The sequence below is a fragment of the Chiroxiphia lanceolata genome, chromosome 3, assembly GCF_009829145.1.
Source record: "Chiroxiphia lanceolata isolate bChiLan1 chromosome 3, bChiLan1.pri, whole genome shotgun sequence".
Taxonomy (NCBI): Eukaryota; Metazoa; Chordata; class Aves; order Passeriformes; family Pipridae; genus Chiroxiphia; species Chiroxiphia lanceolata.
This window is the reverse complement of record NC_045639.1, coordinates 92,163,354-92,177,304: the sequence shown is the minus strand read 5'-3', so window position 1 is coordinate 92,177,304 and position 13,951 is coordinate 92,163,354. Positions and strand designations below refer to the sequence as shown.

Sequence of the window (13,951 nt, the reverse complement as noted above, 5' to 3'; positions counted from 1 at the left end):
ATTTTTTAACTAATTAAAAGTTTTAAGTCCACCTTCTATAACTGTGTTCAACTGCTGAGAGATCTACTATTAAAAAAAAAAAAAGTTCTTCTGAATTCTGTATTTCTATATTCAATCTTCTGCTATTTTTTTCATCAGAATTCCACTCAACAAAAGACAGTACAGTGGAGTTTAAAAGAAAGTAGTGAAGTAGATGGACACTAACCAATCCCTTTTTATTATTATTCCTGAGCAATCATTCTGTCTCAATGTGTCCCAGGGATTCCTGTAACTCTGCAACCCATGAGGAGTGCATCTGAATGAGTAAGAACAGGCAGGAACAAGAATCAATACTTGGTAATTATTCTCTTGAAAACATATCAGTCTAGACTCTGATCCATAGCAATATTTTATTCCTCATTAATTATTATTTTGCCTCCTCAAAATCTCCCTGGGAGGAATTTTTTAAAAGAGTAGTCAAAGTCCAAATGTATGGTGTTAACCAGTTCTCTTTTATCTTCTAACTTATTAGCATGTTCAAAACATTCTTTTCAATATTCTCATATACTGAAATTCATGTTCAATGTATACTCAGAATTATCTCAGTTAGAGTTTTTTGTTATGAAATAAGGCTCCACATTCTGCAATTTAGATTCTCAGCAGGTTTTTAGCATAGTGGCTACTTTATTATTGAGTTATAATACATCCCCCTGGAAAAATACCAGTAGTTCTCTCCTAAACTTTTTGTTTTGTTGAAGTGTAGCATTAGTCCATCATCTTATCTCCTGATGCCAAAATCTCTAATTTTCACTGGATAAAGTAATTCTCAAGCTAATATCATGTGATGAAGATACATGTAGCATTCACATAAATGTAGCTTCTCTTCAACATACTTATCCTCTCTTTTTAGGTTCTTTACTTGGATATAATCCCATAAATTTAATGATTCTGTCAATGGCTTCTTACTTCTGAATGATTCACTTTTCTTAGACATGTAAGCCTAAGGAAGAAAGTTATAGCTGGAGTGCACTTTACATAATTTTCATTCACAACTTTGATCACTTTGCAGTCTATGTGATACTAAGCAGTTCACAGTTGAAAGTGTTCAGTAACACACTCCACCTTGTGTGATAGACTCAATAAAATTGTTCTACATGTACTGTATGAAATTTACCTTACATTTGTGCTGAGGAGCCTGAATCTGAGTGGGAGCACTTCAAGGCATGGAGAGACATTTACTGCACCTGAAGAAACTCCATTTTATGGACTTGCTTGTGTGTTTGATGTATTTTCCCCACTTGGCTGTATTAATCCCATTAGTTTGTATGGCCCTGGACTTGCCCGGGCTTGCCCAGGGTTGTTTTCCCGCCAAAGGTTGTTTAACCTCTCACTTTCCCACTCATCCTGCACTGATTGGCCAAAGAGTGCCGCAGTGCGGGGTGGGTCCCCATTGGCTCCTGACGCTCAGCTCTTCCCAAGTTCCTCCTCCTGTGTTCACCTATCCTGCTGTACCCTGCCTGAGATGCCAATCTCATACTCCTCCCCTGTTACTGAGCCTTTCTGATCCAAATCCTATATAAGTCCCTGCTCTACCTTAATAAAGGGCCATTGCACCCCGACCTTCTACCTTGTCGGACTCCTTTGTGCAGTGTTGCGGTCCTACTCCCTCACTCACCAGACCGTGGCATATGGCGCCCAGGCCGTGGGGCAAGGTAGAAGGTCCTTCATATTGAAGGAACTCCCTTGTGCTCACCGGGGCTCAGGTGACACCTGGAGAGGTGATCACCCCGCCAGTCCTCCTTGGCTGAACGGCAGACTGCGGACCATCGGGTCAGCACAGGTCTTCGCACCAGGCAGGTGAGCAGCCGGGGACATCCCTACTCCCATCCCTATCTCCAATCCCCTTAAGAGAGGAACTGCTACAGCAACGACAGCTCATCTAAAGTCGCTATAACAGCAGAATGGGACTTTCGCTGTCAACCTCTCAGAAATTCGTGTATAGAAAGCTCAAAGATTTCATCATTGAGCATGGTCACCCACTAGATAAAAAATCAGCGAAAGCGCTGGCCAAATGGCTGGATCATAAAGGACGTATAATCTCCAATGACACATCAATAGATGAGTGGCAAAAAATTGGTTATGATGCTTGGCGAGCTAATGAAAGGGGTGACAGAAATGCAAAAGAAGCTTTAATTGCCTGGAGACTTGTTCTGATGGTGCTACAGCACCAGACAATGAACTCGAATGAGAGTCTCTATGAAAATACTTCGAAACATAAAAAACCTAAGTCCAAACAGTTGCTCGGCAAGCCAAAACCCTCAGAAAAGGACAAGTCCTGAAAACCCCAAAATGGCAGGAGGGACGAAGAGGACGAGGCATTTCATCAGTCTACACAAAATGGCATCAGTGATGTGGGAGGACGGTCGCATGTGAAGGGAAGTGAAGCACGTGAAGGTTGAAGGCGGGAAAGGACAGTGCGGGAAACATCGGCACGAGAAAAGCGTAGGTGCATCCCGTCGGCTCCACCTTCGGTTCCACCCCCCAGACTGCCTCCGCCCCCACCTGCTTACATCACCAACCCTCCCACAGATACACTCCCGCGCACGCCCTCTCCCACCAGCTCCGCCTCTTCCCCAGAGTCATCCCCCTTCCGGGGTAGAAGGGAAGAGAGGGGTAGGGCCAGGCCTAGTTCCAGACATAACATCCGGCAACATGGTAGTGCCCATGAGGCCTATACCACCCAGGCCTCTGACATCTATAACATCCAAACCCTAAATAGACAATACATACTGGACAGTCAAACAAAGCAACCAAACATTTGGAAAGCCTTTAGGGATGAAGCGGCTCAAGCCAATGATGTGGAATTCCTAAAAGCCTTCCCCATATATCTAGAAGAAGGCCGTGCCCCGGAATGGAGGCCCATATCTGATCCCATGCTAAAAAATACCAAAAAAGCAATTATTCAATACAGCCTTGGAGCTCCATTTACTGTGGGACTCCTTGAATCATTTTTCTTAGCCTATTGTTTAATATCATATGACATTCAGGCAGTAATTAATGGCTTACTATCTACAGTACAATCATCTGTTTTTGAAACAGAATGGAAAAAACTGATTACAACATACATAAATGAAAAAATGGAAAGACGAAGGATTCCAGTGAAAAATGCGGTGGACATGCTGTATGGTGAGGGTAACTACACCAGCAGAGATGATCAATCGTGCATAGATTTAAGATACTTAGATATCACTAAAGAATTAGCAGTTGAAGCCTTGAAAAAGGTAGCGGATGCTTATGTCCAAACGCCATCTTTTACCCTTATTAATCAAGGCCCTAAAGAGCCATTTGTAGACTTTATTACACGATTGAAGGAGGCGATTACTTGCCAAGTAAAACAGAAGGAGAGTCAGGACATTTTATTTAACAAACTAGTATATGAAAAGGCAAATGAGAACTGTCAAAAAGCCTTAAAGATGTTATAAGATCCTACCGTACTCAAAATGATTGAAGTGTGTAAGAACGTGGGGTCGGGATCACATAAAGCCCGTTTACTCGCTGCTGCCCTCACTGGGCCACAGTCATGTTTCAGTTGCAGCCAAAAAGGCCATATAAAAAAGCATTGTCCTGAACTAACGCCAAATCCTGAATCCCCAAAAAGACCCTGCCGGAGGTGTGGGAAGGGTTGCCATTGGTCCAGCCAATGTCGGTCGCTTACCAATATCAATGGCGAATTCCTACCGCTGAAGAAGTCCCCTAAATTAAAGCGAAAAGTGACTTTTAACTCATTACCTGATCTTCAGCAGTGTCACTGCAAGCACTCGGGAAACGGGGAGCGGAACGCCCAGGGGGGCGCGATGACACAAGGATCCCCTCAACTGTGCTCCATCCTGCACAACCCACTTTCCCAGCAGCCAAAGAATATCTGCCTCACAGAGCTGAGGGATGACCCTCATCCTTAGATTGGATTATATTAACAGTTACGTCCCCTCCACTTCAATTTAAATCCACTCAGCAGCTTACAAAGGTCTGCCCTTCTTCCTTCAGCGTTCAACCGGACCAAATATACTTAATCGTCTCACGCTTGGTGGCAATCGAGAAAGGAATAGTCATAACCCCTACTCTATTGACTGGACTTACTAATGATAAGTGTTTCTGTCATGCTACCACTTATAGAGATTGAAGATCACTTTCCAGTTGCGAAAATGATTTCCACTGATGCTTTAGTCAGCACCATGTCTGAGGATGAAGAAGCCAGGAGCAATGGTTCAATATAGGCAAACTGGACGACCACCATAAAATCGTCTAGGCCATTTCTAACATGTTTTATTTATTTTTCAGAGTGTGAAACCCACAAAAAATCAAAATAGTGGGATTGTTAGATATGGGAGTGGACGTCACAATTATTGCCTCCCGAGATTGTCCATCCAACTGGCTGGCTCACTCAACCGATACGAGAGTCAGTGGGGTGGGCGGTTATCAACAACCAGTCAGAAGTTTGGAAGTCATGGATATATATGGACCAGAAGGCAGACCTGCATCTCTTTGACCATTTGTACTTAATATCCCGGTAACTCTGTGGGGGCAGGACACTATGGAACAGTGGCACCTAAGTTTGGAAACAATTTTTTAGGGGGGGTCACTGAGCAAATGCAGCTGCCCAGACTCACGTGGAAGACACAAGTCCCGGTCTGGGTAGATCAGTGGCCCCTACCTGCTTCAAAGCTGCAAATTTTAAATGAACTAGTAGATCAAGAATTGGCTAAAGGACACCTGGAGCCTTCCACCAGTCCCTGGAACACTCCAGTGTTTGTCCTCCAAAAATCCTCAGGTTCCTGGAGATTTCTCCAGGACCTGCACAAAGTAAATGAGGTCCTAGAAACCATGGGAGCCCTTCAGCAAGGTATGCCATCTCCATCTATGTTACCTGCTGAATGGCCCGTGGTTGTTGTGGACATAAAGGACTGGTTTTTTCATCTCTTTCTCAGTTTGGCTGATTCGGCAAAATTTGTGTTTTCTGTCCCAGCAATCAATGCTTGTGAACCTCACCGCCGGTTCCAGTGGAAAGTGCTCCCTCAGGGAATGAAAAATTCACCAACACTTTGCCAAATGTTCGTCGCTAAAGTCTTGTTACCAATTAGGCTGAAATTTGCGAATCAATCATCTTCCATTATATGGACGATGTTTTGATTTGTGCCGAAACAGAATTGGCTGTGGAAGAAACTCTAAATTTAACGGTCTCGGCTCTAAATTCACACGGATTGGAGATATCCCCTGAGAAAGTGCAGAAAGAGGCACCCTGGAGGTACCTCGGACTCCAAATTAACTCAAAAACTATCAGACCACAAACAATTACAATTGACAAAAGAGTCTGAAATGTAAATGACCTCCAGAAGTTATTAGGAGCGATCAACTGGATACATCCGGTACTGGGGATCACAACCAATGATTTACACCCCCTGGTCAAACTTTTAAAGGGAGATGCAGATCTGTCCTCTCCTAGGTCCATAACAAAAGAAGCAGAAGAAGCCCTTTGTATAGTTGAAGAAAAAATATCGAAACAACAAGTAGACCGGAGAATGGAGGGACTGCCATCCTCCCTGGTAATTATCAGAGAAGAAAGACAGCCACTGGCCATCTTAGGCCAATTTTCAACAGACAACAAAGACTTCTACTTGTGGGAGTGGATATTCCTCCCCCATCAATTCCAAAAAAACCATTGTAACCATAGGTGAAATGACTGGCAAGCTGATTTTCAAAGGACGCACGAGATGCTTAGAGTTTTACAGAAGGGAGCCAAGCCATATTTACCTTCCATTAACCTCTGAACAGCTCGAACAACTGCTGAGAACCTCTGTCAATTTTCAAATTGCCCTTGGTGAATATCCAGGAGAGGTAAAGTTTCACCTCCCTGCGTGTCAATTTATTCAAAGATTGGCCAAAATCCCATTCAAACCGAAAATTATGCAATCAGAAATTCCAATTGACAAAGCAAAAACACTCTTTACAGATGGCTCTGGTAGAACTGGAAATGCTGTCATCGTTTGGCTAGAAGATGACCATTGGCAACAAAACGTTCATAAGGTGCAAGGTTCACCCTAAATCATAGAGCTTTCAGCAACTGTGCATGCTTTCAAAATCTTTCAAAGTGAAGTTATAAACATTGTGTCTGATTCAGCTTATGTGGTGGGCATCGTAAAGAGAATTGAAAATTCTTATCTAAAAGAAGTTTCCAACAAACGTCTATTCGAACTATTAAACAAACTGTTGCTTTTAATCCACAATAGGAGATTCAAATACTATATTGTACACACCCGATCTCACACCGCTCTACCAGGCGCTGTGGCGGAGGGAAACCAAGTTGCCAACCAACTGGCAAGTATGGTGGCAATACCAAATTTATACCAACAAGCTAAACTTTCCCACGAATTTTTCCACCAAAATGCATGATCGTTACAGAAACAATTCGATCTGAAACCAAGTCAATTGAAAGAAATTCTAAAAACTTGCCCTGATTGCCAAGCAGTGTCTCCACTCAAACCCAAAGGAAAAACCTCAGGGGATTGGAACTGCTGGAGATCTGGCAATCAGATGTAACACATGTGTCAGAATTTGGCAAATTAAAATATGTACATGTGTCTGTTGACACATTTTCAAAAATGACTGTAGCCACCGTGCATTCGAGTGAAAAAAATCGGGATGTTAAAAAACATTTTATGTCTGCTTTTGCAAGGATGGGGGTCCCAAAACAGATTTGGTTGTTGGGACTCCAACCAACCGGGTCGTGTGAGTTCATTTTATTAATAAAGCCACACATTCCTGGGTTTAATCCTCCCGGAGAACTCAAATTGCTAGTTATGTTCTCAGCTCAGACTTTAGTTTTGGAAAAATGTGACAAACAGTAGTGGCAGAGAACTTTTAAACAACAGACCTCTTATAAAAGAAGTTACTCAGGCAGGCAAGCTTACTACCTGGCAGATTAGCAGCTAGGAAGAGTATTTAAACTCTAGTACAAGTTATTGTTTCTTAATACAGTGAACATCCTTGCTTGTTTATTCAGTGACTTTCCATCTGAAACATAACCAGGCTAAGGAAAAGAACCCACACATTTATGAGCTATCCTTGGTTGGCTCTGTGTGTGTGAAAATCATAGAATCATAGAATGGTTTGGCTTGGAAAGGACCTTAAAGATCATCTAGTTCCAACTCTACTGTCATGGACAGGGACACCTTCCACTACACCAGGTTGCCCAAAGCCCCATCCAACCCAGCCTTTAACACTGCCAAGGATGGGACATCCACAACTTCACTGGGCAACTGTTCCAGTGCCTCGCCACCCTCACAGTAAAGAATTTAATCCTAATATCGAATATAAACCTACTCTCTTTCAGTTTGAAACCTTTCCCCCTTGTCCTGTCACTACAGTTCCTGACAAAGAGTCCCTCTCTGGCTTCCCCGCAGGCCCCCTTCCAAAACTGGAAGGCTGCTATGAGGTCTTCATGCAACCTTCTCTTCTCCAGGCTGAGTAGCCCCAAGTTTTTTAGCATGTCTTCATAGGAGAGCTGCTCCAGTCCCTTATTAACTCTGTGGCCACTCACTGGACTGTTCCAACAGTTCCATGTCTTTCTTATGTTGAGGGTACCAGAACTGTACACAATATTTCAGGTTGGGTCTCACAAGAGTGCAATAAAGAGGCAGAATCATCTCCCTTAACCTTCTGGCCACTCTTAATGCAGACCAGGATACAGATAGGACTGTGAGTGCACACTGTTGGTTCACATAGAGCTTTTTGTCAACCCCCAAATTCTTGGGTTGGATGAGATGATCTCCAAAGGTCCCTCTCTCAGCCTAAACCATACTGTTACTCTGTGATTCTCTGTGGGTGAGGTATAACTAGAAGTCGGATCTCCCTTTCTCAAGACAAATGTCCAAACAACCACGCTGTTGTGAAAAAAGCGTGCAGTAGCATTACCCCATCACCATTTCTGGAGCAAAGAGAGATCCCAGTATTTATTCCCAGACAGGTTTACAAGCACTTACTCTCTAAGATATCTACCTCTATCTATTTTCACATTCAGGTATTTTTTGAGCATGATGTAGTTTGCATTACTAGTAATCCTCAAGGAATCTCACTGTTGAGTTTCTCCTTGAACCTTTGTACGCCCTTCCACATTGAGAAGGACCTTTGCAAATAATCTTAAGTAAGTAGTTCTGTGTGATGCAAAAGAAAATGGAAATGAAAAACAAATACTGTTCAAGAGTAAGTACCATTCAGGATTATTTTAAGTTTAAAAGAAAGTACTTCAGAGAAAAAAATAAATACTGGACAATTCTAGACTTTTATGTGCTGCAAACTCCAAAAACTTCAATACCAGGGTTTTCAGGATAACTTATATACAGAATAATTTTTTTCTTAGGAGTAAATTTGTTTTCTCACTTTTACACCTTGATGCCACAGCGTATGAAGTGATATATTCTGAATGCTACAATAAAATAAATGTATGTAGGGTATTTTTTTAAGGTGCAGGCAAGTGTTATGAATTCTCAACAACATAAAATAAATTTTATTATGTCATCTGTGATGATAAAAATAAATTTGTATAATAAAATAGGTATCTTATAAACACAAATTTTTTTTCAATTTCCAGAGAAAAGTAGTCACCATTACTAGTTAAAAATGCGTAAATTACTAAATATATTCAATCTTGAAAAAAAATCACAGTAAAGACTATTATTACAAGTCATCTAAAATGTAAAAATTTCGTAGTATACTTTTCTACTGATACCAAACCCCCTGTAACAGTAACTCCAATAATTCTGTATTACTTTAGAATCTTTATATTTACCCACGCACTGGAATATTCATATTCCTTGCAGATTTAGCAACTTCTTCAAACTTTTCTATGCTTTCTTCAATTGAACAATTAATATTCATTTTGCTAAAAGATTCAGATGCTGCGCCAAATACTGAGACTTCTGTAGCTCCTGCTGCAATCTAAAAAATACATTTCAATAAAACAGCATCATAACACTATATTAAAATATTAGATCAAGCACTTAATTCTGTACAACACTCCAGAATTTTAAAGTACATTAAGTATATTACCCATATCTAAAATATAAGTTTAATTCAAATTTTTTTAAGCTATCACATATAGACAGATTGAATCAAATTTTGAGTTCATTCACTATGGCTATTTCCTCCCTCTTCTCAGCAGTTAAGTAAACATGTTTTTAAACTCGTCAATGATAAAGGTAATAAGATGCAGGAAATTACATGAAGCAACTATAAAAATAACAATTATTGATACTTATATTTATTTTTCAGAAAAGGGAAAGATCATATATCAACTCTGAAATATCCATCCCCTGCACAATGTCCGTTCCTCCCGAATTCCCATTCTTGGGAAAGCTCTCTGTGGGCATGTGCCTAGAAGCAGCAACAATAACTAATAGCGATTTCTTTGTTAGATCCAGCTCTAGGATCAAGGGCTCCACTGGTCTTGGTGTCACCGTTGCTATGGATAATATGGAAAATGTGTGAGAGCCTGCTGAGACAGCCTCAGAGCAAACACCAGTCTAGAAAATGTGTAAATGTGGTGACTTAATTCAAGGGGCAATTAGCCTGAGCTTGTACTGAGTAAATCAACTAACATGAGGCAAACTAGAAGGCTGAAAGACAAATGATAGGAGGAGAAAATATTTAAGCTTAGGAGAAGAGTTAATTAATTCTCATTCTCCAGTGAGAATAATACTCTTGTTCTATGAAAAGGGATGAAGACTTTCCCTTTAGTCTTTGCTTCTGCAGGATAAGGTCTAAGCTTCAGCAACTCTTACAGGGACAAATGTTCTTTCAAACAGAGAGGGGAAAATATCATCAAGAAAGAATGCAGGAATCACCTACAACTATTTCTTAATTGTTTTCCTTTCATTATATACAGTATCAAGATATACTGTATACATATATAGCACAATTAATCTACTCATACAAGCTACCACTGAGACAAAGTCATGGCACTATAAGCTGACTATTGATAGCTAAGTTGACTATGCACAGGATTCTGTTTTAACAGAGATTTCATATGCAGTATAGGAACTGAATGATAGACTACACCACAAATATCCACTAAGCAGTACACTTTCCAAATACAGTTTGTCCTCTATCAGGACAGAAGCACAGAAGTATTAAGAATTTTCAGAAAACAAAAAAATGCAAAGATTTGACTATCAATGTTTATGTTTTAAGACTGAACTGCTCTATTTTCACACTTCCAAACACTTCGAGTCTATAATTTTGAGTACTTATTTTGTATGAACTGAAATAATTTAAACTTTCAAAACCTACCAAAATGAAATGCAGAATTGCTATAAAGCATTTTCACATCCTCATTCTTCTTCAGTACTTTCTAATAAGAAGACACTTCAGAAACTTTTCTAGGGCAAACTTTTCATGTCAAAGAAGAAGAAACTGTCTTATTTTTTATATACAAGCATCATTTAAAGGAATTTAAAAAGACTGATCATCACTTCCATCAAAATATACATACGTAGAGCGTAATATCACTCTGTAAATTTGCTCATTTTTCATAATGAAAACTGAGACTTTTCAATTAGCTTATTTCTAAGATTAAATAACTAGTTTATGGTACTGAACTGAATATCTATGAAGGCACTTACAGCAGAATGAAAACCTTGAAGATTAGGCGTGAGAACCGGATACTGGACTCCAGGATGCCGCTCAATGCCCCTCATTACTTCTTTGTGATCTGCCATCTAAAATACATAAATAATTTGTACTGATCAGCAGTCATTTTCTGATTTTATACAGCTAAACAGAAAGTGGCCTAGAATGTGGGTTTGCCTTCATTCCTTTTACAGTGTATACAAAAAGTCTAACAACACGGGTTAAATTGATATTGCACAAGTACTCCTTTTTAAATTTCTGAACTTTTGAGCATTTGAGTTGCAATCTTTTCAGATCTCTATGATTATAGAATCGGAGCTACGATTTCTTTTTGTGTGTATCTGTAAAAATACAATTTGCATCATAAATTGACAGACTTGTGATCATGCTGTTCATCAATTGTTATAGCAACTTTAACCTTACCTCACTGGACTCAACAGATGGAATTAACAGAATAACTGACATTTAAACAACATCCAGATCTTGAAACCTTCAGCACTCTGATAAATGCAACTTCACAATGTTAAGCATAACTGAACTTCAAATACTCAAATTGTAATCAGCCTATTTGAAAAGACTAAACACAAGTCTATCCCTAAAAAAATATAGCAAAATCCAACTGTCTGCATAGTGTAGCATTTTAATATATTTAGAAGTTTCTTTCTAAAGAAGAAAATACTTCTTTACTATAGCAAAGATCAGAGCATTACTTTATTCAAGGATTTGTTTTCCTTAGTCTTCCCTCACAAAAGAAACTCTGCCTTTTTAAGACACTTTTACATTTTTCTCATTCACACTCAAGATTAAACATATTACATGTACTAATCAAGATGAATGAAAGACTTATTGATGTAATACAAAACAGGTTATTTAGGTAAGCACATTTTCTTGAAAGAAGTGGATGGAAAATGAATATTTTTCAATGGTGTGCATTCCTGAAAACAACACAGTTAATAAAACATATCCCTCTTATTTCATGTCTTAAAGATTTTGAGTTTTAAAAAATGAATAGTGTTTAGTTTTTAAATTAGCTCTCATAAAAGCAAATCTCTCGAGAAAACAATATTAAAATGGATTTCTGATTCTTTCCACACTGGTGAAAAGTCATTTGAGAAGTACCATATGAAAAGATATATGAACTACAAAGCTTTCATTACATCTTACTTTCAGCAGATACCTTATTGATAGCTATGTAGTACCACAATTTTAAATACATGATATTAAATTACACCACATTATTAACTGAGAATACTACTGGCAACCTGGAATCTTCCTGTCACTGGCTTCCTACTCTGAAAATTAATGGATTAAAAATATCAGAAAAATGCACATATGCCTCCTCAAATGTAAGCCCAACGTATCTGTAAGGAAGTGGATAGGAAAAATGTCTAATAGCCAGACAACTAACTTCTCATCAGGAAACAAGTGATAGCACAAGGCAACTTTTTCTATCTGCTTCTACTTAAACTAAATCAGTCTGATAACCTCACAAAAAAACCTTTGTTAACACATCAATTTTTTAAGAACAATTTTTCCTTAATTTAATATAATTAGTATCTACATTTCTCAGGACAAGGAAGAATGTTTGAAACCAAATGATTCATTAAATGGCAAACACTGGAACTAAATCCACACTTCACAATTATAGCCTGACTTAAAATACACTAGAAAACCAAAATGACACTTTTTCAACCAGTATAAACCTGCCAGATCCAAAAAAATATTATATGTATTAAATTTGTCCCATTACTATTTTTCCTGTAAGTAAAATCCCATCTTTACACATATTTCACGTTACAAGATTTTAAATTGTAATAAAATATTTCTTTTCCAAATTTCTTTTAAAATAAGCTTCCTAAAGGTAGGTATTTATAATTTTTGGCCGTTTAGGTTATAGGTGTGGGATCCTGTTTTACATGGCACCTTGCTACTGTGGAACTTTTTCTTGTAGCTTTTTTCAGTAAAAAAATCTCTGCCAAGAACAACAGCGGATTGGAAACCATAAAAAAACTTTGAAATACTAAAAAAAGAAGTGAATGAGTGATCTAAACATAACCGTGAATTCTATTCCCATGACCCATGAAAAAAAAAAAAGGAGCTAAGAAAAGACAAAGTCAAGACTGCACTCTCTATCAATGCAATATAATCCTATTTTTTAAATAAAAAAAACATTTTAAGCACAAATTAAGCCATTAAAACAAAGTGTTTAGACATGACAAACTCATGCTAAATTTGGTACTTCTAATGGCTCACAGGAAAAGGAAATAATTAAACAAGAAAGGAAGAAACACACCTTTGCTTTAGACTTTCTCTTCTAATGTTTAAAAACCTACATAAGTCTTTGTTGCAGTTACTGACAAATTTTGATGACATTTGGAAAATCTTAACTTGGTCACTTTTAGCAGATACAATACCATTGCCCCTGCATTCCTGCCAAAGAAATTCTCCATTGTCACTCTTCCCCTTACCTATTATCCTTCCTCTAGACTATTCCCTCGTGATCCCGAGAACACTGAAATAAATCAAAGGTGTCTCTCAGAGTGCTGTACAGTTTGCTTTGCTAACTCATGAATAGGCATGACCATACTATGTTTTTCTCAGATAAAAGCTGTAAAATACAGTCCAGGCCCTGGATGTACTCTCAGTTTAAAATATAAAACTTTATATATATTTTGACAGATGTGCAACAAACACTGTTAAAAATGAAGTATTTTCTCAAATTAATTAGTTTCATGTTTTAATTTGTAAATAACTTGAGACCCTCACTAAATATAAAGCATCCAAATGCTTCTGTGCAAACAAGTGTGTAATTTCATGAAAAATAGTTTAAATTATATAGACAAGTATTTCCTTACTTATATAGACTTCCTTCCTTCCTTGCAGGGAATAATTAATTTGCACAAACAGGACCTACACAGTATACTTTAGGACTAAGCCCAAATTTGCAATGTTAAATCTTACATGAAAAACTGGCACTCCTAATGCCAGTTCAGTTTTGCTGCTGATTTCAGAAAGGCTAGTGTTTCTGCTAAGTTGTACCAAACATAACAATTTTGGACAAATAATGAGCAAATTATTATGATTCATCAAAACTCAGTGTGGCTGCTGATAGAGTGCTAGAACTGCAAAATAAGTAGCATGCCTAACTACTACTCCATATAAAAAGTCCCAAATTTAGATCATTCAAACACATTTCCAAATGTGGAAAATTACATTTCATTTAGTGAAAAAGAAAATAAGGTATGCTACTTTCCTTTTTTACATCAGTGATTATTAGTTTTAGAAGAGTAGA

General features: G+C 38.4%; 1 protein-coding gene across 4 annotated transcripts in view; it reads right to left on the bottom strand.

The window, feature by feature from the left end:
* HMGCLL1 (3-hydroxymethyl-3-methylglutaryl-CoA lyase like 1) overlaps nucleotides 1-13,951 on the bottom strand; it is a 72,223-nt gene that overhangs the window by 36,824 nt on the left and 21,448 nt on the right. For all 4 annotated transcript variants that reach the window (XM_032683898.1, XM_032683899.1, XM_032683900.1 and 1 more), the window contains exons 4-5: nucleotides 10,653-10,748; nucleotides 8,822-8,970 (exon numbers count right to left, since the gene is read on the bottom strand). In XM_032683898.1, the coding sequence (XP_032539789.1) occupies nucleotides 8,822-8,970; nucleotides 10,653-10,748 (245 nt within the window). The remainder of the gene's footprint in view (nucleotides 1-8,821; nucleotides 8,971-10,652; nucleotides 10,749-13,951) is intronic.